Below are 27,619 nucleotides of genomic sequence, written 5' to 3'. Positions count from 1 at the left end.
GTTAGGATTTAGTATAGTTGGGATATTGTCACATATTTTTAAATCACTATCATATTAATTTCAAGTCTCATTTCCATTCGATATCCTAATGGGGTTTAGAGTAAATATTAGAAAAATAGAGTATTTAAAGCAAAGTGTAAACTTCTAAGGGTATTTTAAAAAATCAAGGGTAACATTCATAATTTGCTTATAAACATATTTTTTTGCCCTAAAGTGTGTCAGCAACAAATTAACAATATCTTATGCAGACCTTACATCTAAACATGATGTTCATTGGAAAACAAAAAAATTTCTTAGGTTTGTCAATCATCTCCATGCTACTTATGCCCTGAGCAAGATTGTAACGTCTCTCATCCTTCGATGTGGGATCTTCAACGTTCTCCTCAAACTCATCATACCATAAAAACTATGAAGTCTTTTCATCGAAATTCTTAACATGTGTCTTCAAAATAGTGATTCTTTGGGTTCCCTAAACATTATGATATTTATAAGATTCAAAACGACACCTTATATTAAAATGTTGTTAGAGTCAATGAACCCAAATGGTTATCTGATCCAAAATTAAATTCCGACTGAAAATTATTATACAAAGAGACATCATCTTGAAAGAACATATTGGATCAACGTTTTAAAAAATGCATAAGCCTATTGGTAACTCTTAATCCATGTAAAACCTAGCATCTTAATCTCGAAAAGATATGGTTACCTCTGTCGTTAATTATACCTCCTAGGTGTCAACTACACTATAGTCATTTTATAATTCGAGTGTATCACTCATGACTTTACTTTCTTTCTTTAAAAAAATGCATAAACCTATCGGTAACTCTTACTCCATGTAAAACCTAACAACTTGAATTCTCTTGGAGAATATAGTCACAAAGATGTAGAAGAAAACCATACAACAAAATCCCCAAACATTCTAAAAAAGAGTCCCAATGATTTCATATAGCCACCAATTAAGAGTTCCATTTTTAATGGTTACCTCTTTTGAAATAATGAATTCAAACTTCAACAAATCAAGTCTTTCATTAGATGGGAGTTCTGTTCTAAATCCATTGTTCTCTATAGCCACCAATCCTTAAGAAAAATTATTATCCAAATTAAATCAATTTGAAAAAGATCTAATCATAACCATTAAAAATCAATAAAAAAAAACCCAACTTTCACATGGTGCTCAAAAAAGGGATATCATATTCAACTAACATAACTGCCAACCAAGCAAATTACAAAAGAAAAAATAGTTGGTTCTTAAAGAAATTTGATTTATTTTAGAAATGGTCAAAGAAAAAACCACCTTGTTTTCCTCAAAAAACATAGTACAATATCCGAAATTGGAGCATCTCCAACAAGTAAATTTGAGGTTTCTTCCTCATTTGGATAGGAAAAAAAAAAACACTTAATTCCAACATAATCTGATGTATTTAAATTTACTTTTCTTGTAAACACAAATCCAAAGTCTTCCCATTCTCTATTTCTATCGATCCCTTTTTCATAATCTTGTCTGAGATCTAATCCTCAGACACATTTGATAAACAATTGTATTTGTTTGTTAGTTTGTTGTTCTTTTGTAATTATACCCTTCTTGCAGTTTGTCGGAACGCTACCGTTTTTCGGTTCGAGTTCGTTGTTGTCGTAAAAAACAGAGAAGGAATAAAGATGTCATTCACAGGAACATTGGATAAATGCAAGGCTTGTGATAAGACTGTTTATGTGGTTGAATTGCTTTCCCTTGAAGGGAATCCTTATCATAAATCCTGCTTCAAATGTAGCCACTGCAAAGGCACTCTTTCGGTACGTTTTCTTTCTTTCCCTTTCATTCGTTCTTACTACGTCGTTCATTATGATATCGGTAATTTAACTCGAGTCGATCCATATAACAGATGAGTAGCTACTCATGGATGGATGGTGTCTTGTATTGCAAGACTCATTTTGAGCAACTCTTCAAGGAATCTGGAAATTTTAGCAAGAATTTTCAAAATGGTAAATATATTTTTGTTATTATACTTCTTTTCAAATCAACCTTTTGTTTTTAAGGAAAAAGAAGCCTTCCTAACATTCTCTCATTTTCATTCTATTGAAATGGCAACAGCCAAGCCTTCTGAGAAGCAAAATGATCTGGTATGCTCTCATTCTTTTCATTTTCCATGCAGTCAGCACGGTTTGATGTTTAGTCTTTTTTTTTTGTAAATTTTGTATTTAAATCACTCACAAACATGTCATAAAGCGTATAAGATTTTTCTTTTACATAGTTTAGGGATGTAGTCTCACAATATATACTCATAACTAGACGTATAACTTTGTAACTTTCAAAACGTGTAGCAGTCAAGAGCTCCTAGCAAACTGTCCTCCATGTTCTCTGGAACTCAAGACAAATGCGCAGCCTGCACGAAAACGGTTTATCCGTTGGAGAAGGTCTACAGTTCTTCATTTTTTTTCTTCTCAAAAGTTATATATATATATATAAGTAGAATGTTTCTAGATTTGTTGACTGATTAAAAGTTCTTTTGGTTCCTAAATTAAAAAAAAAAGGTGACTCTTGAGGGGGAATGTTACCATAAGAATTGCTTTAGATGTGCTCATGGTGGATGCCATTTAACACACTCTTCATATGCTGCTCTTGATGGAGTGTTGTACTGTAAGCATCATTTTGCTCAACTCTTCATGATCAAAGGAAACTACAACCATGTTCTTGAAGCTGCAGCAAACAAGAAAGCTACCACGCCGCCTCCCGAACCAGCAGAGGAAGAAGAGGGCGCCACCGAAGCTCAGCCGCAGGCCGATGAAGCAGTAGAGCAAACTTAAGATGGATTTTTCTGCATTCCATCTACCATAAATTTGAGAATCCTTGGCTATCTTATAATTTTGTCTCTCTCTCTCTCTTTCTCTCTCTCTTTTGTTTTCAAATTCATTTGTAACAAGTTTTCATTACCATTTTGTGATTTTCTTTTTCGTTTTTTAAAGCAAATTCAAAGCATTATTTGTATGCCATCAGAGCATAGAAAACAATGTATCATAGTTTGTTCTGTCAGTGAGAGGAGAAGCTGGAATAAAGCACATAGATTGCTATCATTTCCAATCACTAAAGACAATATCCCCTTTTTTGTCCAAAATACTCTCTTTCTTTCTCTCTCCCTCTCTCTCTCATGTATATATATATGTATTATCTTACCCTTCTTGAATTTCATAGTTTTGGATTAGCTATCTTGATCATGATTTCCTGTCATGCACTCCAATCTCCTCTCTCCCCCTTTGGGGTCACTAATGTTTTGACAGGTGAAGATATGACTCTCTTAAGTCTCATATGTGTGTATATATATATATATATTATATATATATAAGGTTTGAGTCCTTATTGTTTTGAGTTATAGTCGATTGTCATGTGCTTAAATCCTCCTATAATTATCATGCACACATTTGGACTACTAAAATAGTTTATAAGATCTGTCATGCGAGAGGTTTCATCTCCAAACTTTGTCATTTGGAGTAAAAGAATATGAAAAATACCTTCTTTTTTGTAACCTAAATATTTATCTTAATTTTGATTTAATTTAGAAGATCGAAAAAAGGAGTTTGGTTCTTATCAAGAATATGGACTAATGTAGAATTACACTATAGTCTAATGTGACAAAATTTAGCATTGCGGATGAAAATTACAAATAAAAGATAATGTAGCAACTACGTAGGTCAAGAATTTGGATAATCATCATTTCAAGTTATCGTCCGTCCGTACATAGTTTTGAGTGTTGATTTTCTTTCTCAAATACTTAGAAAGTTTATACCTTTCTAGAAAAATTATAAAAAATATTAAATTTGACAAACTATTTACAAAATATGATTCTATTAGTAACATTAATAAACAACGAAAAAAGTTTATCTATTTCTATCATTAATAGAATCCAAAATTTTGGTATATGTCGTAAATATTTTAGTTTATTTTTGCTAGTAGATCAAAATGACATCTTTAAAGTAAATTGTTATATTTAACCAAAATTTAATATGAGAATAATAAAAAATAGTAAAATGGACAAACTATTTATATTTTAGCCAAAATCGTATAATAAGTGATTTTTTTATTAAATAGTTTGTATTTTATTATTATTATTATTATTATTGAAAAACCCAAATTTATACCAAAATCTAAAAAATAAATGAAGAGTGTACTAAAAAGGAAACTGAAGGGTGAGATATGGAATTTTCGTTGCTCCATAAACGTGCAGTGCCGGCGTTTGACTCTCCGATTTCAACTACGGCTGCCCGTCCCGCCAGAACTCCTTCTTCCACCTTTCATACTCTTTGATCGCGAGAGAATGGCCGCCGAGGCTCAAGAAGAAGCCCATAGATTCTTCGTTGCAGTTCATGTTGGTGCGGGATTTCATGCTCCTTCCAACGAGAAAGCCCTCAGATCAGCCATGAAACGCGCTTGTTTAGCTGCCGCTGTAGTTCTTCGAAAGGTCTGTTTCACTCTCGTTCTTCCGAAAGACCGACGCATTTTCAATTTTCACGCCACGGGAATTGAAACTATAACTGCCGAATCCCGTAGCTTTTCCCAATCCAATTGAATGTGCTAAGCGAATTAGATTCATTGTTCGACATGATCATAGAGATATGATTCTTTTTATTGTGTTGTTGGAATGTATAGAGTTTTGGAGAAGTTCATGGGATGACAGCCATTTACTGTTTTATTTTGGAGTAGTATCTATTTGAAGTTCGTTATAGCCTTATGAAATCCTTATGGTGTGGTGTTGTTGTGTTTTAGGGTTCAGGCGGCTGTTTAGATGCTGTTTCCGCTGCTATAAAAGTTCTAGAGGTAGTTTTCCCTTTCAAATATCTGCATTTTATTTCCTTCTAGTATTTTAGTGTAATTTTACCAGCGGAAGTTCATGGTTTGCAACATAACGATAACATGAAAATCGGTTTTGTCATTTTCAAAATCACTCAGATAAACATTTAAGATCTAGGAGTAGGACTGTGCTTTTGTTTTTCTTGAGCAAAACAAATTTGAATAGCATAGAAAATGATCTTTAAAAGTGTAAAATCAAATATTGGATTGATTTTAAGTGATTAAAAATACTTTCAGAGTGATTTTAAACATGACAAAGTGATCCATCCACGATTATCTTGTCAGAAAAAGATGTTTGTACTAGTCTTACTAGGATTGTGTCTTTTGGTGGTACAGCTTTCATATATTTTGTAGGTCTTAATTCTCCAATTGTTTTCTCGAACATGGGTACCTGTTGTTCACCGTAATTCTTAACGTCTTCTGCTGGATAACATGCCTTTGAATCCCTGAATTTACAAAGAAATATCTATTGTAGGATGATCCAGCGACAAATGCTGGACGAGGCTCAAATTTGACGGAAGATGGTCAAGTAGAATGCGATGCTAGTATTATGGATGGTGATACTGGTGCTTTTGGAGCTGTCGGTGCAGTGCCAGGTTTATCATTCTCTAATGATGAAACTTTTTGTTATCTCTCATCAACACTGGGTTCTGGGTCATTTTGATGTTCGGATATTATGTATAACTGGGTCTTTGTTTTTCAAATTTTAATAGCAATGTACTTATTCTGTTAATTTAATTGATATCTATCATAATATGTTCTAGACCAGGTGTCCGAAATGCTATCCAAATTGCAGCTTTACTGGCAAAGGAACAAATACTGGGATCATCTCTGCTGGGCCTTATACCTCCGATGTAATTATTATCGTGAGATTGCACTGCTTCATTTTCTTTCCTACTACAGGATATTGTTTGTCATGTGATAGACCTTAGTTGATTGGTGCCACGTAATAACAGAGAAAATCAGTGTCAGAACACAATATAATCTCAGCAGTCAGTACTCCAGAGGCCTAGTTGTGTACTTCCTAGAGAAGGGTCCAGGCAAAAAGGTCTAACTAACTCTATGTCCAAGATACGTATGTGGCCGATTGTCACGTCACCCTATTACAAATCCTTACCTTGTCCCCCCCTTTGCAACCCGCCTCCCTCTTGTTCGTAAAAGCATTGGGGGTCTTGTGTTCTCATGATCATGCTAGTGGGTTTCAAGTAACATTGTCGCCATCGACATTTTAAAATTATTTCTGCTTTGATTATTGTTCCAACTTTGAACTTCCAATGATTGTGGCAAACTACCCATTGTTTTGTCTATATCAAGATTCGAGTATTGCTGTTGAAGGTTGATTGTACAGTATGTAGCAACAGCAACTAGTATCCTGCTTCGTTTTGAATTTTCAAATTTCTAAAATCCAATCACCAGGAAGATTTTGCTTGTGCAGCTTCCTAGTTGGTGAAGGTGCTCGTACTTGGGCAAAGACCAAAGGCATTTGTTTGCCAGAAACTATTGCAGAGGCTAATGAGGTTATCCTAGTTACTGAGTCACTCTATAATTATTAACTCATCAATCTCTTACTTGTCGTGTGAGTCATCTGATATTTTGCCTACACATACAGTGGTTGGTGACAGAAAGGGCAAAAGTTCAATGGAAAAGATACAAGTCAATGGTTGAACGTGCAAAAAAAGAGAAAGGAACTTCTAATGTAGCACATTCTTGTTGTCCTCAAGATAATGCTAGAATATCAGGTTTAGTCATCTTTTATTTGTGATGGTTTAAAAAATTTATCCTATTTTATCCTCCCTTCTCACTTACTCCTACTAACTTTTTTGGTTTTGATTGTGTAGAAGTCCAATCACACAATCCACCGGAAGGCACCACATGCCAGTCATCAACACGAAGCAACGAAGAAGAAGAAGAAGAAGATTGTACTATGGATACAGTGGGTGTTATATGTGTTGACAGTGAAGGACATGTTGCATCTGGGGCCTCGAGTGGTGGCATTGCAATGAAGGTAGTTGTTATCAGCCTTGCCCTTACTACTTAGAAATGTATTTTCTTGATTATATAAGGAGGTTTTTAACAGATTTTAACTATTAGGTCAGTGGACGTGTGGGATTAGCAGCAATGTACGGTTCAGGCTGTTGGGCTTCCTCAAAAGGTCCGTTTGGGGCTCCCTTCATGGTCGGGGGTTGTGTTTCCGGTGGAGGAGAGTATCTCATGAAAGGATTTGCAGCTAGGGAATGCTGTGTATCATTATCACTGTATGTTTGTCCATCACTCATGATTAAGTTCAGTTTATGTTAATAAACATTTCATTAGATAATCAAGTTTGCTCCCTGATAACATTGTTTAGTGAGAGAAATATATGGTTTATAAGATAACTACATCTGAATATCTTTCCGTTCGTTGCCTTTTTTTTTATCAGGGTCTTACTCTTTCCACATTAAAGAATATGTGCTGACTAGTTAACCTTGTAAAGTCTGTTATTTTTGTTTGACATTGCTATATATGCTTCACTCAGATCACAGGCAGGTCCCGGCTCTGCTTGCATGAAAGTTCTACGCAATTTTGTTCAAGAAAGCAGTCAACATAATGCAGATAAGAGTGCTGGGATTTTACTCGTCCAGGCCGATGCTTCTAAATCGGTGACCTACTGAATGAACACTTCTTGTCATTTCATTTAACAATGATTACGTATCTAAGTGTTGCTGCCACAGGCCCCGGGAAATCCACAGAAGTTGAAAGCTGTGGAGATAGCTGCTGCTTATTCTTCCCTTTCGTTTGGAATGGGTTACTTTGCAAGCTCTATGGATCGACCCAAGGTATTTATTTAGACTGTCTGATTCTGTGATCATGTCAACTTGTCTAAGAGCCAATAAGAATGTTAAAATATTTCATAATAGGAAGGTCAAAAGTTTGTCAAATTTGGGTAAGTCCTTAAGTTACAAAATCCATCCCTTGGAAGGATAGAGAAGTTCTAGAGAGAGAGAGAAAAAAGGGTTAGAAGCAGAGAAAACTTGGAGAGAAAATGTTAGAGAAAAAGGGTACTTTGTGAGGTATACACAAAAGCATCAAAGAAGTAAAAACGAGGTTTTGAAAGACATACACTTCAAAATATAGGAACTAAAACAATCGTTATCATCCGTCCCCAAATTCCTAGCCATGTATACTACCTTACCGTCTTTGTAGTGTTGAGATTATTCTGCCTCAAACAATCATAAAACTTTGGTTGACAAGAGGCTCTCTATTTTTCTCGTCTCAGGTGTCCATTTTGCGGAGTACAAAACAAAACAATAAGATGGGAATTGATCATTTTGAAGCACGTATAGATCTTTCAGACAATAGGAAGCTCTAATAAACCCAGAAAGGAAATGCAAGAATTAAGCCAAGGCTTTCTCTTTCTCCATCACGATTCAATTCCACAGAGAAAAGGTCACAATTGTTAAAAATTTTCATACCGTTTTATTATTACAGAACAATTTGAAGATGCTGAACTTAAAAAATTAGGTTCAGATTAGATGCTATTCTAATTCGAGGTTTTAGTTTTTAATTTATTGGATGGGTATGGGGTTGATTGGTGATTATGGATGCACCAAAATGAAAAAGAAGGGGAATTTGGTACTATAGTTTATTTAGTAAGAGGAGCTAATAGCAATTGAGTGGTTACGATGGGAAATTGATGAAACTTTTGATCAAAGAAAAACAAAAGTTCAATTTGGAATGTTATTACTTATTGTGAATTTGGTCGAGTGACTTTTAAGTATTAAATTAGGAAGAATAATTGGTTAATTTAATTTTGGATAACTTTGTCAATTAGAGTTAGGGAGATCCAACTTCTTAGTTTTAAAATGGAATGAAAAGTTATGTATGTTAATGGATAAGTTTATCTCAGAGGGATGGTTTTAGCTACAAACCATTGAGCCTACAATTGTTAAATATTCAAAATATTATATCTTTACAATTGAATTTTTATTTTCTAGTTTAATTTTCATCATCATTATTTCACTTTTACCCTCACACTTTTACTAAGGCTCACTTTGGTATTTGAAATTATCTTAATTTTTATTAATCAATCTTAATAGTAATAAAAATTAGTGAAAACTAATTTAATTATAGTTAATTTCTTTTAAACTCACAAATAGAAATTAAACTCAATAGAAAGCGTAGCATTTTGAAATCTAAAACACACTAAGGGACCAAAAGCATATTTTCCCAATGATTTATGACAATACCTTTGAAGCAGTGGTCACCATTCTGCCCATTCATTTACCTTTCATAAATAGCTGCAAATTTTATTTCCATCAAGCTGACCAAAAATTGAAATTTTGGTCAGTTTAGTTCATCATTATAATTTGCACCCCTAACTAGATTTGATACAATGTTAAACTACAAAATGTGTATTCCTATTCCCCTGTGGTTATTCAGAATAGAAAATACCCAACAAGTTACAAGTGTTGACGATACTCAACACAAACAAAAACCATCTCCAAAACTCATTCTCACAAAAGAAAATAACTTTAAAATGTGAATTTGAAAAGATATGAGCTCACTCACATGGGGGGTTATTTTACCGCTTCGTCCTTCCTTCCTAAACGGAAGCTTTCCATGAAATTATAATAAACTTTCCAAAATTTTACTGGAAGTTGTGTGTTCTTTTGGCTGCTGTAAGTGTGTTCGAAAGCAGCATCGCTATTGTCATTGGTCCAACTCCCCCGGGTACTGGAGTAATGGCTGAAGCAATTTTGCTGGCCTCCTCGTAACAAACATCTCCAACTAGCCGATATCCACGAGGACTACTTGCATCCTATCACACAATTATGACAAGAAGTGTGAAATATTGAATGTAGAAAGACCGTTTAGTTTTAACCATATATACACAAACTCAACGCAAAGGTCAAAGGTATGCATAAATAAGTAGTGTAAGTACTAATCTTTTTCTAGATAAGAAACGATAATGACATTGATCATCAAGTGTAAAAAGAGAGAGAACAACCAAGGGGTTGAGTAGAAACTCCTTCCTGAGAAAAACTATTTCGCTCACCTCTACTGGATTAATTCCGACGTCAATAATAACTGCTCCGGGCTTTATCCAACTGCCCTTCACCATATTGGCTTTGCCAACAGCAGATATGATGATATCAGCTTGTCTTGTTAACTCTTCAGGGTCTTTGGTTCTAGAATGAACAACGCTGACCGTTGCATCTTCTCCCTACTCGAAATGACAAATGTTATAAGACAAAATCTATAATCAATAGCATTGTAGATATTGGAGTCAATAATAGAAGTTGATAGAAAGATAAATAGATAATAGATTAACAAATAAAATCTCACTTGAAGCAAAAGAGCAGCTGGAGTTCCTACAATATTGCTTCGCCCAATTACAACGGCTCTCTTCCCTTTGATACCAATGTTATATCTATGCAGCAATTCAATACACCCTTTTGGCGTACATGGAACAAACAATGGTTCTTCACCTCTCATTGCAAGACGACCGATGTTTAGTGGGTGAAATCCATCTACATCTTTTTCAATACTAACAGCATGCAATATATTCTGTTCATTCATGTGCTGTCAAATCAATGAAAACATAAAGTCAATAAACGTGTAATCCTCGACCTTCAATTGCTAATGTATTAGTGAGCATTGTGCCATAAGACCATTACAGCTATGTTCTAGTTACAAATGAAACAAGGCAACATCCAATTTCAAACTCTCATCTACATTTACATAAACCATAGAACAAAGGGCAAGTGCACAAAATGAAGACACTATTAAAAATTAATTTGATAAAACAGGCAGGCTCTAAAGAAAGACGAGACCACAACTTATTTAAGGTAACAGATAATTTACATTTAGGGTGCTTCACATATATATATATATATATATATATAGATGAGTGTTAAACCAGCTTATGTGCATCTTGACTATACTCCAAGAACAGTAGTAATATACTAAGATAGTATCATAAATTGTGACAAGAAAACTATTTGGCAAAAGAAATGAAGTTTTGGGAACGTACTTTAGGTAGAGGTAACTGAACAAGAATTCCATGGACAGATGGATCATCATTGAAGTCGGATATATACTTGAGTACTTCTTGCTCGGTACAATCTTCGGGTAAGTTTACTTCAAAAGATTTAATACCCACAGATTCACAAGCTTTTTTCTTATTTCGTACATAAGTTGCTGAATCCTTCCTATCTCCTACAAGGATGACTGCTAAGCCTGGAACAACACCAATGGCATCCTTCATTCGAGATACTTCAGCAGTAATCTCCTCTCTAATCTGCTTCGCCACCAATTTTCCATCAATCACTTCAGCAGTTGATTGGGTTGAAATTGAAGCTGAAATAAGAAAATAGTAGTCAAGGACTCAAGAATCCCTTACGAAAAAGATCTCCGCTACTCGAAGAAAGAAAAATCAATCAGATTTGACTTTTCCGTGGTAATTTCTACTGACAGACACACATTAAAAAAAAAAAAGAAAACTATGAACAAACCAGAGTATTCTTACCACAAGTTACATGCCTAGACACAGAAGTTCTTTGGAAGTTGACAAGCCAATATAGAAAACTAAAACAATTAAACGTCATTTCAGAATCAGTTACTCTAAAAGCTAGCAAGCTTTGAAGTCACCTAAAATGAACGCAAAAATATTCCAGAGTTTCCGCAAGCTCAAGAAGCAAAATTAGATGAGAAATGAAAAGGCAGATCCTCAAAACGCGAAGCTCTAAAAAAAATCATCAGTAAACTTTTTCATAAACAAAAATGAACACGGAGAGAGAGAGAGAGAGACGCATACCAGAGATGACGGGCAAAGTTGAAGCCGAAGAGCGAGAAACGAAAGTTCTAGGGAAGGCAGGGCGCGAACGGTCAAGAAGACGGTGAAAGAGAACAGCGCCATCGGAGCTTCGAAACCTGGTTCGAGCAGAGGGAAAAAGACGGACAGTGGCGGAAGGGGAGCAATCTGTGAATTTCATCGACGACGCCATTAGAAAATGGCGTAAGAAAAATCTGCACGTTGTGTTGACTATTAGGAATTGTGGAGGTAAAGTGCAGCGGAGGAGCGGCACCGGCGGAAGATACGGCGGAGGAGTGGCGTCGCAGGGCTTAGGAGGGTGAGAAATTGAGGGGGACGGACGCGTTGGCTTAAAGAAGATGAATCCCTAGCGCGCGCGTGAATAGTGATCAAAACGTCGACGTTTTCCTTTTGAAATATTATTGTTTTTATTGTTAATGATTACATATATATCATTAAGGTGAGCGCTTTGTTTAGCTTCACCGACGAGTGACAAATAGCATTCTTTAATTCTAATTGATAGCATAATCTAAAAGAAGTTTAAGAGTATTTTGATTGATTTTGTTTTATTTTAAATATATACATACATTAATTCCCAAGCAAAGTCAACACATTTCATCACTAATTTTGAGATTAATATGTATTATAGCTAATGTAAAGATGTTAAAAAATATTAATTAATCCTTAATATCAATGTTGTACTCTCCTCTCCTATACACAAATATTCCCATCATTCTTTTAAATATAACATTTTTTAATTTAGCACATTTTAAGAATCCAAACTATTAGTATTTATAACTAAGTGAATTATTATAAATAATAAAATTTTAAAATTATTTTAGAAATACAACAAAGTATCGTTATTATTCATAATAAACTATAAGAAAATATATATTTTCATAATTATAACAAAATATCACTACATGTGATAGACAGTGATAGATCAAAATATAACACTATCTTTGTTTATTATAATACAGATAAACGTAAATTTGTCTATCTTAATATTAGCCGTAAATATATTATGATATTTTGAGTCATTTTGTTATACTTGAAAATAGTCCTTAAAACTAAGATAGAATTATGTTTGGAGGAGAATCAAGGGGGGAATGGTAAGCAATGAAGTTGTGAAAATTAGAATAGAAAATGACGTAGTGGTAGAAACGGGTTTATGTTAATTAATTTTTTGGAGTGATGAGTATGTTTGTAATATAATATCTTAGCTGAAACTTTAAAGATGATGTACTCGACTTATTATATCACAAAAAGAGAATTAAAGCATTGGAAATCATAAACCATATTTCAAAAAATTAAACAATAATAATTAACAAAAGATTGAGTGATTGATCTAAATTTGGTGTATAATTGAATTGTCATGTTCCTATGGGTCTTGAAGAGGGTTAAAAAAAAAAAGGTTCCTCTCTCAACAAGTCCACAGCCATAAGGAAGCAACATTTTCAAGGGAGGGAAAAAAAAAATGAAACAAAATTATAGAACAAAATGTGGTGATCAACAATTGTAGTTAAACCCTCTTTTCAACATCAAGTTTTCTATACAACTTCTTCCTTTTTACACCAATGTAAAATTGTTAGTCCAAAGCTCCTACCTTGGTTTTTGGATACTGGACATCCCCACCCTTTCTTTTTATTCAAACTCAATGGCCAATGATATCATTATATGGCCAGTGTTCCTTCAGTGACTTGATTCTCATCTGAAGAATCAGAGGTTTGGATTTTTGGTTTACTCATGATTCGAGAAAACCCGTATCCGAGCGAACTTCCACTGGCTTCACATAGCTACAAATGCAGGCTAAAACTGTAAGTTCAAGTCCTACCCGTATCTTACTAGTGTTCATTGTAAGGTTAGTGGGTTAAGCAGATGATGCATGGATGATAAGTTTATGTAGGAAAAATTACCTCGGTAAGCTCAGATAAATGTCGGGACCTAAACTCGTTAATTGTTGCAGCAATCTCTGACATGGGTAGTTTAGCCTAAAAAGGAAAATAAAATGACTTTTTAGATCCAGAATGCATGAAGAAGACTCCAAACATATTATTACTAAAGAAGATCAAACTTGCTACACGGAATTCATTTCTCACCGTAGAATTCATTAGTGTGGTTTTAGATGGTGAATTGAATTTTAAAGCCTCCATTCATGATTGGCAGGTGTTTCAATTATCGGTACATTTTGGAAAATAAAGATCTTGCAGATTTATGGGGGGTTTTTGGCCAAGATGTCGGGGTTGGGGAGTGGAATTGTGAACTCCAATCCTTGTTTGGCCCGAAGGAGTTTGTGGGCCTTATGACTAAAAAAGAATATCAATTTCATGTTTTTGGCCCAAGGAGCTTGTGGGGCCTATGACTAAGAAAATACCGATTTCATGCCTTGTTAACTTCTTATATCATACATTCACAACTTAGGAGAGCACTAAATCTCTTAAAACTATAATGCGCAGTACATTTGATATAAGATAAGTACCAAACTTCATCGATTCAGTTTTCAACGGTATCGTAATATGAAGTATGACCAGACACAATAACACAATTACCTGAGCAAGAACAGCAGCAGCCAACTGTAAACTCGGTTCCAACGTCTCGGGAACTACCTGGAAGTGTTTTCCAGCATAGACAAAGATGTCACTGAATTTGCAACATATTATGAAGTATGAACCAGACGCCTCATTATCCTTTAATTTAACCATTTTCAAGACATATAAAGCAAAAGGCATCATATGAAACATTTATGCGTTTAATTTTTAAGTCTCTGGCATCATATATCAATATCACACTTTAAAATTTTAAGACTCAGCATCACATAGTAAAGAGTTCAAAAATAGTACCGCAGTAGCACCGGCCTTCTCTAAATTAAGACCGTGATCAACATCATGAGCTCGAACAAAAGTCTTAACATTAGGGAAATATTTGCTCAGAGCCCAAACAGTTCGGTAATTTGCACCCGGTGTATCCAGTGTTATTGCAGCAGCACATGCCCTTTCAGCACCGACTTTGTGTAAAACCTAGTTGCCAACATAAAACGTGTAAAGAGACAAAGAAAGCCAAGAACGTTATTTCTCATATGAAATTATTTACCTCTCGACTTCCTGCGTCTCCAAAATACACTGGAAGGTCTAAGGCACGTCCTACGGCCACTCTATCACTAAAAGAACAAAACACAAAAGTTAAATATATAAAAGTTCAAACTGGTGTTGAGAATACTAGTAAAGAATATATTGGGAATATTAGTAAGATTAATTATTTTTTAAAATAGAAATAAGAACTTTCATTGAGATAAAAATAAAAGAATAAAGAGGTAAACAAAGACCAAGTCCACCAAAAGAGTAGGATAGTGGTAAGGGCATAGTGATAAATTGATAATTAGTTACCGTTTTCTTGGCTATAAATAAGGGGAGTTTGGCGCCTTATAGAGAGGGAGGATTTGAGTGAGGATTGTCCATTGTGGGACTTTGAGAGAGAGAGAGCTCTCTTGAAAGGCAACTGATATTATAATTTCTTTGATATATAAATTGCAATATAGTTATCTTTGTTTTCTAACATTGTGTTGTGACACATTTCTCGAGGACATGTCTTTGAAGAGTTCGGTAATATAAGAGGTAAGTAGGATTGGGTAACGTATGAGTACTAGTAAGGAGTAAGGAATATAAAGAAAAGAAAATATTAGTATGATTAGTAGGATAATAGTAACGGCCTAGTGGTAATTAGTCAGCGTGTCTTAGTTATAAACAAGGGGAATTGTACACCTTAGAAGAAAGATTTTGCTGTGCTAGAGTTGTAAGAATTTTGGGAGATATGACCCTCTCAAAAGGCAATAGATATTGTAACCTCTTGCTATTTGGAATATATTCCTAACTAGTCCTCTCAAAGGTGCTTTCAAAGATGAACTTAAGATTAACATCGTTCTTCACTTGTTAAATAGTTGATTGACACTGATTACAAATTGCTGACTAGTTATTTGTAAAGGAATTTTTTTTCTTAGAAACGTGTCATCTATTTCTTGATACTAAAACTTACAACTGACTGCTTTAATTGGTGGCAATAAACTACCGCAAAATATACTAAAATACATGATTTAATTGGTGGGTGCTTAATCAGGTCAACAGACGTCAAACATGTAACTGTAATGCAATATGCAGGATTAAGACATGATTCAGTAGTTCTGTAAGGCCAGTTAAGAAAATTTATTTTCTAGTGCCAAATACCTCCTCACATCAAGGGCAACAAAGGGAATCAGTCGCTCTGACAGAAGCTGGGCTATTATCTGGGGGTGACAAAGAAAGAGAGGGTAAATTATTGTAGTAAATGCCATATTAATAATATACCGAACCCCCTTAATAAGATTTATTAGAATAACTTAAATCTAGCAACTAAGTACAAGAACCAGACCTGACCAACTCGTCCAAATCCACAAATAATGATATGATCTTGTAAATCATCTGTCTGGTGAAGTCACCAAAAAGAAAAAAAGAAAAAAAGCCAAGGTTAGTTTGGAAGCAGGCTAAGCAATAATATCAAGAAACAAAATGTTATGTATTCACCTTTCTCACAATTTTAAATTTTGTTGTAATGATATGATAAATTGACCTCAAACAAAGAAAACTAAAAAAACACTACTTTCTCTACAAAAATAATATAACATGATAAACGGCCAACTGTATTGGCACTATCAACATGTGCCTCGCCTAGGAAGAAACCTTTAAAAGTGGATATAAAACTATGCCTAAAAACTTTCCGGTAAGGGTTCACAACTTTTAAAGGGAAATCTCTTTTCATGTTAGTATTTACCTCACTTTCAACAGGCAATAAACTCCGGACATCATGCTGCTCAAACCGGGAAGCAATTAACTGACCGCCAGCAGCTAGCCATGGTGTAAGGGCCATTGAAATTCCCACAACAAGAAACAGTAAAGAGGATAGTTGAGAAGACATTATACCCTGTAGAAAACACCCGTTAACAACTTTTTTTTTTTGGATGGGGGAGGGGGGACGAAACTAGAGGAATGACCCAATCTTTCGCTTTTTAAGAAAATTACCAACTTCGGCCTTGCAATAAATGTTTTCATAAAAATCAGAAAATAGCTGGAAAAGTGGTTTGTGGGTAAGAAAGATAAGCATTTGAATCCGCTTATCATGTGAGCTATGTGGACATAACCTGATTGACAGCTTCACCAAATGCCACAAAAGCAAATTCTCCACCAGGAGCAAGAAGCAACCCAACTCTTATCGCAGATATAATTGAGATACCAAAAAGTCTACCAACCAAGGCAACCAATATAGTCTTGCCACCAATAAGAAGTCCCAAAGACCCCATGATAACTGGAAAGTTAGAAAAAAGAAGTTTTGGATCGATAGACATCCCAACCTGAAAGTAAAAAATAACCAGGAAAATGTGATAAATTAGTGAACAAGAATCTCTATGCAGAAGTAATGTTATAAGGACAACCAACATATCATTAAATTATTTCAATATGAAGCTTAACCAATCATTCAAAATGTTGTAGTGTGAAATGCACCTTAACTAGATTGTGAGAATATATCTAGGTACTATATCTTTCAGCTACTCAGTAATTGAAGACTAAAATAACTTTTCGCAAACTTTAGCAGAGTACCATAAAAGTAGAGAAGAGAAATAAATAAATATCAATTTTATTAAATAATAATAATAATATATTTAAATTAAAAAAAAAACACCCCAACCTAGGAGCTAAACTAAGGTCTAACCAAGCAAAACGAGATCAAAAGAGTAACAAGAAAGAGAGATGTGGAACCTAACAGGGGCAAAACCTCCACAAAGATCTCGATAATTATTAATTTACACACACTTGGATGACATGGATACCTGAGGAGGCCAAGAATTCGTGATTGACCTTTCTTTTGCTTTTAAAAATATTTGAAAAAAACAAAGGCAGAGAGAATCTTTCAAGTTTTGACGCAAATCAAGGGAAAAAATATAATTTAAAAAAATTGTACATACTCCAAGACCCCAGGTCCATCTTCGTTTCAATATTTCAGAATTTGTCTTTCTTCTTCCTATGTCATTTTCTGGCTCAGTTGAATCTTTCAAAAACACCATGGAAAATCAAGCTCTTCCTTGGTCTCGAACCAATGGAAAGCTCAACATAGCAGAAAATTTAGGAGAAAGCTACCCATTTTTGCTCTCCCCCAAAGATGTACTAACTCTCTCTGCTACGATGACACCAGCAGGCAAGATCACTATATTCTTTACTTGTCTGTTTTCCCCATCCTGACATACTCTATCCCAGTCTTTTTCTTTTACCCTTTTCTGAGTTCCACATTGAAGGGTGGGATTCAAAAAGCAGAACTTTTAAGGCAGATTTACAATACACCTCAGTCCAAGTCTTTTCCATCGCCACCAAGTGTAAAACCAAACGTTTATCCTATTTCTCTCAACAACCCTTATGTGTGAATTCAAATACTAGTTTTTCTCACAAGTTTCAACATGTGGATAACGAAGAAAATAAGATAACAAAATTTAAACGTAGAATCATATTGAAAAATTTATTGGTGGCTAGTTGAAAGGTCAAAACCCTTTTTCATTTAAGTTGTTCCCTAGCTTATAGATCTTTAGCTATTGAATTTTGAATTTATTCTCCTTTAAAAGATTATAATGAGAAGAATAAACAACCATAACTCCATTGATCTCTTTTAAGAACTACAAGTTTGTTGATGCATTAAAATTACAAATACGGGCGGATTGCCTAATTACCCTAAAAAGGACGAAAAAGGATGAAAAAATAAGAGATTAAAAAAAGTCTTAAAGAGAGCAAATTTTACACCAAATCACAGCCCAAGAAAAGTAATGAATCAAAAACAGCTAAAAAGAATCTTTTCTTGTCATAAAAAATGTGGTTGTTTTCTTCGTCATAAAAAAACAGAGAGAGAGTGTGTGTTGTGTGAAGAAGAAGAAGAAGAAAGCTCTGATAAGGTTGCTCCATAGGATGTGCAGTGACTATTACCTTCTCACTATTACATTTCCAAAACATGCGGCAATTTATTTGGCTTTGTCAAATAAGAGGATGTCTTATCTTTGTCCATTTAACCCTTGTTTTTTCATTTTTCATTCATGTTTATTTTCTAATAGCACGTCTCTTGTAATAATAACCTCATACTACCACCAAACTTAATACAGTTAAGAACCTAAGATCCAAGTGTTCAAAATCCACTACTTTTTGCACGCAGGCCATCATCAGGGGGACATCCTAAACTGTCTAATAGAAGGACGTCATTAACTATTCTGAAAAGGTATCCAACATGAAGTACCTACCGTCATGAAGAAGAGACCCAACAGAAGGCCACGATATGGAGCAATATCAGATTCAACCTGCAAGGAGAATTCTGTTTCTGCTAGAAGTAAACCTGCTAGAAAAGCACCCAGCGCCATTGATAGTCCAGCCTACACTCGGAGGATGCAAAAAATGGAACCCAAGAAGAAAAAAGAAGATGAGCAAATGAAATATAATTTCAGTCAGTTACTGAAAAAAATCTTAAAGGGTGCAAGGCAGTACCCTGGCAGTAAGTAGACTAGTTCCCAGAATGACAAGTAGTGTGTTGGCAGAGAATATTTCTGCATTTTGATTTTCAGCTATTTGTTTATAAATTGGTCGTAGTAGCTGTAATTAGGAGGAGAAACAACAAGAAGTAATTAGAAAACAAGGCATAAGATTTATTATGGATTTTATAAATGATTGTGGTTTTTAAGTAAGAAAATAATTTGCTGAATACAAGAGTCTAATAGAAGATTTACAGATCATTCTTCTCAAAGTCATGAAGGTAACTAGTAAGGTAAATTCTTGTCCAGATTAAAATCGGCTATTTGATAGGAAAATGTGGTTTCAACTTTCAAGAAATACTTTCTAGACTTGAAATGCTCAACAATCTAGAGGTTAGTTTTCACGCATTTTAAATGTTAAAAAATGTAATGGAAAGAAAACGTGGAAGAAAGGGGAGGGGTAGAGATGAAATCAGTAAACTCCAGTCAGCCATGACGCAAATAAGTAGAAAACAAAATGCAAATTACAGTGCACTTTGGCGGTGTTTCTTAGACTACCAGGGGAAGACCATGACTATCATACAATCTCAACAACACCAACATACAACAGGGAGGATAAGAGCTTCAGTGCTAGTAAGAAATAGAATCACCTACCAGACGCCCACCAGCTATTATGGCAGAAATGGCAACAATTGCCTTAACAGCAGCCAGGCCAAGAGCTTCAGCGATGGCTTGGAAACCAATCTGAAAAAGAGCATGGTGTACAGATTTGTTTTATTTTAGTTCACAAAATGTAGGAGTCGTATATTCAGGTCCAAATAAATAGCATATAATAACTGTGGAACCCAAACTGATATTAGTGGAGGAAGACCTTGATTCTGATTCCCATTTATAATAGACGGCAGTGGGAAGCAGACAAATACAAATGTACATGTCATTAGGTAAATACATTTTAGATTAACAACCCAAACAGCATCTCACACTTTACATGCTTCGTTTAATAAATTAAGAAAATGGTTGTTTACTCTTGTAAAAGAAATTAAGAAAACGTATAAATAAATCAATTTAATATATATATATACATATAACAAGAGTGTGCTAAGGGAGTGTAAAATTTGAATTATGTTACCAAGTAATAAGGTTATCAAATTTATAAGGGAAAAAACTGCACTGGATAAGATGACGTATTAGAAGTTGTTACCCCTCCTTTGGATGAATTAGGTGAAATTAGAGGTATGAGAATCAGCAAAACCACAACAGCCAAATCCTGGACACAAGGGAAAAAAAGTTAACTTGAAGCCAGAACAGTAAAAACAAAACATTATGATTTTTTTTTATATCCATGAGTGTTCGAGCCAACTTGCACGCCTCTTTATTATTCTCACAGGACAACCCATTTGTCCCTACAATATTTGGTTGCCAAGAAAACTCACAAAAAATAAATTCCTTGGTAGGTAGCCACCTTGGATTGAACTCATGACCACTTAATTAGTTATTGAAATTCTATTTTTCCAAAAACCCAAAGAAACTAGGCCTAGCCATGGGACCATCGGAACAGATAACATTCAATATTACAGATTTTCCACGTCAACAACAAAATTCAAAAATAGATTGACGGACAAAATAGTAACCGTAAACCACATGTTGCATATTATGCACTCAGTACAAAACTTTCATACTTCAGAAGTAATTCATGTAGGTTTGACCACTGAAATTAAAGAGCAAAGCAAACTTAGGTATTTGTGTCTGTAAGGATCCTATTCAGTTTCAGACAAGTAGGTTTTGATATAAACTCATCCACCGTGGCAATTGAAATAATCAAGATACCTGGAATAGTAAGACAGAAAATGTGGCACGCCCATGTCGTGAAGTACTCTCACCTCGCTCTTGCAACACCTGCAAAAAGAGACCATGAACGAAGCTGATATCATCCAAAAAGTCCCTTGTAGGCTTATAAGTATATAGCCTACAATATCAATTAAGAAGAGAGTTAATATTTGCCTAAATTCCGGAGAAGGGATGCATAAGTCAGCATAAGATCAAAAGGTGGTTTAGGTTAACAAAAAGCCCAAGAAGTAACTAGATATTGTAAAAGTAGAAGACTTCAGAGAGAACGAGCTACTGGACCATATACATTAAATGACATCTGATTAGCAAACCTTTTCTTTATTAATCAAACTGCTTTCATAGAGAAAAAATGAAAAAATACAAGGGCATACAAAAAAAACCAGCCCTCCAAAACACCCAACTAACAAGTGCTGATCAGTGAACATTATAAGTATTTGTATACTATGATTGAGAAAATCCGAGTACATTCTTTTAATGCTGAGAATTCAAGCATATTGGGATCACAAAAATTGGTTGGTGCTCTTTCCTTATACATTTGAGATATAAAGCCATCGCAAAGAAAAAAATTCGAGAAAATTGCACAAGATTAAAAAATAGAGATAAGCAATGGACACGGAAGAATATTTTGTCCTTGGGCATAGACTCAGGTAAACGATGTCAAAGTTAGTTTCAGGAAAACACCATCAAGAACTATAGCAGTAACCCAATTTACACGACATAAAATTTTATTATCCAAGTGAAAATACTTATCCATGATCACACCTGAAGGACAACAGCAGTGGATGACAAAGCCAATCCATTTCCAATGACAATAGCAGCTGGGCCAGCCTGGCCACAGACCATGTGAGCAACCAGGCCAACCACTACAGCTGTAACCAAAACCTGCATTTGTGAATAGTATTAAATACCTAAGGTAGATCACTTAGAGACTAGAGCCAAGCTTGGCCCTAGAACAGTAAAGAACGGAGTTTCACATTCACCTGTGCAGACCCTAACCCAAATACATATTTCTTCATGGAACTTAGCCTCTCAACTGATAACTGAAAAAACAAGAACTTCGGTTCAATCTTCTAAAAGTACAATGCAAGTAAATGAATAAAGGAATAGAAACAAAGTCAGTCAATTAAAAGGAACACCTCCAGCCCAATGTTGAACAGAAGAAAAACAACTCCAAATTCAGCAATTGCTTTTGTTCCATGCACATGACGGATTATGGAGAGACCATATGGCCCAATTAAAATACCAGCAGCCAAGTACCCAAGGACAGGACTTCCTATACAGAACATTGGACAAAATACACAGTTGGTTGAATATAAAGAGACAAACGTGTAAATAAACTTGTCCAAAAAGCCTTGCATAAATTAATCCAAATGCATGTACAAAATTTATCATGAAACAGCCAGCAACATTTTCTATGTCTATGACTCCAGCAAAAAGAGTTTGAAATCTACAAGCCCATTCCTATCTTAATCTCCACAAGTAGTTTTTCTTTTTCCTTGTTCTAAGGAGACAGAAGTTGATGTCACAAACACATAGTAGACTCACACAAAAGTTGAGTTAAATGGTGGCAAGTAAAAAAAAAAATTCCACGATATCAATATTCAATAAACCAAAAACATCAAAGCAGTCAACCTAAGGACATTTTAAAAGAAAATAGCAAGCAAGCAGACAGGTAGGAAACTCAGATCTACACAGGTAGGAAACTTAGATCTACACATAAATCATGCAAAACTATTAAACCACAAATTCACCCAAAAGTTTAAGCGAGTGATTGAAGACAAATTTAATTATATATCACTAACACTCCCCTCACTTGTGGGCTTGAAATATTTGAAAGACCCAACAAGTGGAAATCAATTTTAATTGGGGAGGAAACAACAATGCAAGGGCTTGAACACAGGACCTCCTAGACCACCTGCTCTGATATCATATTAAACCACCAATTCACCAAAAAGCTTAAACTAGTGGTTGAAGGCAAATTTAATTATATTTCACTAACAAAAATATATTCACCTCCTGGAAGTTTCTGAAATGTTGGCACAAATATGACACTGGCAAGCAACAGCCATAACATGTCTAACAGTGAAGCCTCCTCTTCATTCACCTGAAATTTTGAATCGACGATGGCACTAAAAGTTACTATCACCAAAATTCTCAACTCTGAAAGAAATCAACGAGTAGAGTACATGCCTCTTGATGGGGAATCTGTGAAATTAACTTCTTCACTCTTTTAGGAAGTTTCCTCAATTGTTGAAATAAGGGCTTTGTGTCCAAGGAAACATCATCAGTGCTAATAGTGACAACATCAGGCTGTGGAATCATCTGAGAACTCCTTTCTGCTCGATTTGCAAAGACAGCAATCCTGATATAAATTTCAACATTAAGCTACTATGTGAAGCAATCTCTTCTCTGTACACAACAACAAAACAAAGGTGTGGTATTGTCCAAAATGGGAACCAATATACCAATATTTTATGCAGCAGTGTGCTTTTTTTTAAATGCTCATAACTTTGTTTTTGTTTTTTACTTTGGTTGAGGTGTCAGCCACAGTTACAGTTTGAAATACAAAGCAGACACAAAAATCTTTTCTGAGAAGGAGAATGTTGGTGCAATATTTTGCTTTCATCAATACGATGAAATATACTAGTTAAACTGAGCAATTAGCAAAATATGCTAGTTAAACTGAGGAATTAGCAATGTACTTGTAAGAACAATCTTTAGGGGCCTTCACACTCTTTTAGAATTGAATGCAGAAATGATAAGGGTTAAGGAGTATGTTGGCACATACCCTGCTCCTAATAGTACTGCTCCAACAATTAGCTTCGGCAATTGCTTTTTGGTGGAATCCAGAAGACCCTGGAAGACTAATGCTGGAGTGAACTCTGTCCCATCAACCGTAAACGAAAAGAATGATGCTGAAAAAAAGCGAGAAGATTTTTTCAATAGAGCCTTGGGGGAGTTTAAAGGTGAGCCTTCTCTTGTCAAATCCTTCTGTATTTCCTGCTTTTTTGTTTGACTCAAAATAGACTTCTCTGCTCCAGATTCAACCTCCTTTGCAGAGTCTGAACTTAATTTTCCATTCTCGCTATCGCTTAAGTAATAAGGTTGATCGGAGCCTTCAGAATCTGAAAGGCTACCTGGCAGAGACTTGATCGCTAAGGAATCACCATTAAGTGGCAACTCTCTATCCATTTCAACAGCAATATCACCAGAGATTTCTAGAACTGCCTTGTTATCCTCGTTCTCAACTTCTTCAATAACATTTGACCCCTGAGTGATGTCTGAAGTGTCAACAAAAGAACTTGATAAAGATTTCTCCACTTTCTGTAATGCTCTTTCAGCATCATTGACCCTTTGGGCAGCCTCGAGTTCAAAAGCAACAGCTTGCTCAGCCAAAAGCATTATATTTGCCACATCTTCTTCAGCTTTCAATGCATTCAATTGTGCTTTTTCAGCTAACTCGTTCAACCTGTCCACTTCCTTCTGTAACTCTTCCTTTTTACTCTGTAAGCGCATCAATTCCGCATTACAGATTTCCAAATTTGCTCGGCAATCTGTGATGTCCTCTTGAGCAACTAACAAAGCTTCTTGATCTTCCTTGCCATCAATCACCCCATCACTATCCATTGATGTTTCTGGAAAATCGCTTCCTCTTTTTGCCAGCTCCAGTGACTCAATTGCCACCTGAAGCCTTGCCTCTGCTAATGAAAGAGCCATGGTTGCTTTTTGAACAGCTTCTTTGGCAACATATTCTTCGTTCACTATCTGTTGTACAGAATCAAGAGTAGAGTTCACGTCATTCCAAGCATTGGTTGCTTCATCTTGCAAAGCTATTGCTGCTTCTGAAATTTTTTGGGCTCTCTCCTCAAACATTGTGCTGTTAAGTCTCGCAACTTCCAGTTCTTTCATGGCCTTTTGCAGCAATTCTCTGAGCTCATCAACAGTTGGTATGTTTGTTTCAACTGTTTCTGCTTCTCCACCCACTTCTCTGGAACCGGCTGACCCGACACCATCAGCAGGCCCAGAACTGGACCCCTCATCACCAGAATTTACATATTCAATATTTCTGCCATTTCCATCAATAAATGCTAAAGAATCATTGTTTTGACACTCTAAATGAACCATACCCATCCCTCGTCCACTTATCTTATTGTTCCAGTTCAAGAATCTCTTGGGTGTAAAAATTTGCAAAGCCCTGTCGAACTTGCTGGCACAAACCAGACTCAGATGATTGGAATCACTAGAAGCTACAATTCTGTTTCTCTTCTTAGGCACTTTATAACTCACTCTTGAACCACCAGTCAACTTAGCATCAAAAATTCTATTTCTAAGCACACTTCTGGGACCAAACTGGTCCAACGTCTTGCAATATGTTCTTTCACTACCACGTAACACATTTTGCTTCCAAGTACTACAAGATAAATCCATGGTTCCAGGAAATGAGTCAAGTCTTTCCAAAACCCAGTGTTCGATTACATACTCATGCCAATCATTCAACCACCGTTGACAATCAGTCAAACACCTGGTCAAACAAAGTAAAAATAAAAAATAAAAAATCGCACATGAAATGCAGATGAAAACCATCAAACCAGACCCTGCCACAACCCTAAAACCATAAGCATGCATGTTAAATCGTTAACATGAACATCATTCCATTAATCCAGATTAATCACTTATGCATTCAATTCAAAACGAATCAATCTAGAACACATACAACTGTTCAAACGGAGCACAAGACTACACAGTAACACAATCAAATCCAAACTGCAGCCGGCAGATTAAAAAACCACACACATGAGCTACTAAAACACATTCAGAAAACGTTTATATCCAAAAACATAGTATCCAGACATATTGAAACTATATTTCAACACAGAATATGAACAAACCGATGCTGAAGGCTGAGAAAACAATGATGAAACGTCGGCGGAGACTGAGAGAGCTCCGGCTAGTCACAGTCCAGTAGTTACAAAAAAAATGGAGAGAAACTGAAAAGAAATTAGAAGGAAAATCTATGGAGTGAATTAGAGTTATAGCGTTGGATTGGTGGGAAAATGAAGAAAAATTGGCCGAGAAGAGCCACCAAGCTCTCAGGTTGATATTTCTGGGGGATTTTACTGAAATGGCCCTTCGCTGGTCGATGGGCTCATCGTTGATTCGTTTGCGGTGTGTTGGATATTCCGAATCGCGCAATGACGCGCGCTCCTGACGCGCGTGAAATGCAACTGAAGAATAAGATGGTGAAGGAAACAGCCAACCTATTTTAATTATAAACATCAAATTTTACGATTAAATTATATAACAATACAATTAAGGTTTTTTTTTCTTTTCTTTTTTAAGAATAATAAAAGAAATTAAGGTTTTTTTTTAAGAATAATAAAAAATTAGGTTTTTTTAACGATACAATAATAAAAAAAATTAATGTTTTCAAAAATAATTTCGACTTTTAAAATTTTCAATAATACTCTTTACACTTTTTTAAAAACAGTTTAATATCTTACCATTTGTAGCATTGTGGGTTTGTAATAAATTAATGGGTTTTTTTCAAATATTAAAAAAAATTATTTACTTTCTATAAAAAAATAACAACTAAAAAAAAATTATTACGTCTCTAAATTAATTAGAAAATTCCTTTATTCATACTCTTATTTACCTCATCCATAGTTTTTTGTAGTTTTTACAATTTTATGTTATAGAATTGCCGCTATCGTTCTAGGACATTCTTTATTCTAAAAAGTGTCTTTTCAAGTTTTATTCCTTCGATCGTTCTTGGTGGGAAGATTAGATTGTTATTCTTCTGGTTCTTAAGGTTAGCCTAAAAAACTAAAACTAAAAATATATTATAATTATTGAACACATGAGAAAAAAAAGTTTAATTTTTTTTTTTGTTGTGGTAAACAATGGTGTCTGCGATATCGTGTTGATTTCTTGTTTACGGAATTATATATGAATTGATATATTAATCAAATCAACATAAACGAGTTTTTTATTTATGAAATAATCATCAATGGATCGATGGAATTTGACTCGATAGTGGCATATTTTATGTAAAGATCAACATCTTTTAATATGATATGAAGTCCATTACATGTTAATATCAAGAAGAAAGAAGAAAAAAAAAATCCAATTTTGAAGACTGCACATCAATCACAATCGTCTACAAAATCCACAAGTGTATTGAGATATTAGAGGACAAGAAATTATAGCCAAAGGTGCTCGTGGGACAAATTGCTTCAAAGAATATTGTTTGGGAATATGCTAGAATATCAAACTATATCAATAGCACAAATTAATATAGAAAAACTAATACGAAGTTATCTCTGTCTGTGGACTATGAGATTATACGATGGGCTTGATATAGTCGTAACTCAAAGACCATTTAAACTACTTTTGAATTATATATACATTAGACAATGGATATTAGACCGCCAAAGTTACTAGTGGAAGGAGCAAAAAGAGGCCCACATTCGAGTAGTAACTATGAACATGCAAGTGAAATGATCGATGCTAATACCGTACAGTAGGAACTAATCAGATTCGAACCGATGAATTTATGTTGTGCAAACGTAGCCTTACCGACAATGATATGATTTCCTATCAGTTACATTACTTG

General features: G+C 35.0%; 4 protein-coding genes across 7 annotated transcripts; 2 read left to right on the top strand and 2 right to left on the bottom strand.

The window, feature by feature from the left end:
• The first annotated feature begins 1,363 nt into the window (after positions 1–1,363).
• LOC103483293 (LIM domain-containing protein PLIM2c-like) lies at positions 1,364–3,069 on the top strand. Of its 2 annotated transcripts, none has more exons than XM_051085901.1 (5): positions 1,364–1,791; positions 1,881–1,980; positions 2,090–2,118; positions 2,320–2,412; positions 2,530–3,069. In XM_051085901.1, the coding sequence occupies exons 1-5, from the start codon at positions 1,657–1,659 to the stop codon at positions 2,800–2,802; spliced, it is 630 nt and encodes a 209-aa protein (XP_050941858.1). In that variant the 5' UTR covers positions 1,364–1,656; the 3' UTR covers positions 2,803–3,069. The 2 variants fall into 2 exon arrangements, with proteins under 2 accessions (XP_050941858.1, XP_008438078.1); XM_008439856.3 differs by having other exon boundaries at positions 1,366–1,791; positions 2,323–2,412.
• A 1,081-nt stretch (positions 3,070–4,150) lies between these two features.
• Positions 4,151–8,574, top strand: LOC103483292 (putative threonine aspartase). Of its 2 annotated transcripts, XM_008439852.3 has the most exons (11): positions 4,151–4,451; positions 4,757–4,807; positions 5,316–5,436; positions 5,610–5,694; positions 6,276–6,357; positions 6,450–6,579; positions 6,679–6,845; positions 6,932–7,095; positions 7,356–7,479; positions 7,552–7,656; positions 8,097–8,574. In XM_008439852.3, the coding sequence occupies exons 1-11, from the start codon at positions 4,308–4,310 to the stop codon at positions 8,187–8,189; spliced, it is 1,266 nt and encodes a 421-aa protein (XP_008438074.1). In that variant the 5' UTR covers positions 4,151–4,307; the 3' UTR covers positions 8,190–8,574. The 2 variants fall into 2 exon arrangements, with proteins under 2 accessions (XP_008438074.1, XP_008438075.1); XM_008439853.3 differs by lacking the exon at positions 4,757–4,807.
• A 525-nt stretch (positions 8,575–9,099) lies between these two features.
• LOC103483291 (bifunctional protein FolD 4, chloroplastic) lies at positions 9,100–12,037 on the bottom strand. 2 transcript variants are annotated; one of them, XR_007821571.1, is made up of 6 exons: positions 11,637–12,037; positions 10,854–11,179; positions 10,166–10,402; positions 9,876–10,043; positions 9,389–9,638; positions 9,100–9,140 (listed from the first exon to the last, which is right to left on the bottom strand). XR_007821571.1 is itself a non-coding variant. In XM_008439850.3 (5 exons), exons 1-5 carry the CDS (start codon positions 11,824–11,826, stop codon positions 9,468–9,470), a joined length of 1,092 nt encoding a protein of 363 aa, XP_008438072.1. In that variant the 5' UTR covers positions 11,827–12,036; the 3' UTR covers positions 9,100–9,467. The 2 variants fall into 2 exon arrangements, 1 of the variants encoding a protein (XP_008438072.1); XM_008439850.3 differs by having other exon boundaries at positions 9,100–9,638; positions 11,637–12,036.
• A 939-nt stretch (positions 12,038–12,976) lies between these two features.
• On the bottom strand, positions 12,977–26,230 carry LOC103483290 (K(+) efflux antiporter 2, chloroplastic). Its single transcript, XM_008439849.3, has 21 exons — positions 25,896–26,230; positions 23,795–25,528; positions 23,197–23,368; positions 23,020–23,110; positions 22,143–22,279; positions 21,987–22,046; positions 21,769–21,888; positions 20,986–21,054; positions 20,360–20,425; positions 19,813–19,902; positions 19,175–19,279; positions 18,934–19,062; positions 16,801–17,010; positions 16,434–16,583; positions 16,035–16,088; positions 15,851–15,909; positions 14,724–14,790; positions 14,474–14,650; positions 14,183–14,239; positions 13,550–13,624; positions 12,977–13,429 (listed from the first exon to the last, which is right to left on the bottom strand). Exons 2-21 carry the CDS (start codon positions 25,432–25,434, stop codon positions 13,307–13,309), a joined length of 3,651 nt encoding a protein of 1,216 aa, XP_008438071.1. The 5' UTR covers positions 25,435–25,528; positions 25,896–26,230; the 3' UTR covers positions 12,977–13,306.
• Between the last annotated feature and the right edge of the window lie 1,389 nt (positions 26,231–27,619).

This window comes from Cucumis melo, chromosome 6 (genome assembly GCF_025177605.1).
Source record: "Cucumis melo cultivar AY chromosome 6, USDA_Cmelo_AY_1.0, whole genome shotgun sequence".
NCBI classification, from domain to species: domain Eukaryota; kingdom Viridiplantae; phylum Streptophyta; class Magnoliopsida; order Cucurbitales; family Cucurbitaceae; genus Cucumis; species Cucumis melo.
The sequence above is the reverse complement of the archived record's forward strand: the minus strand, read 5'-3'. Positions and strand labels throughout refer to the sequence as shown.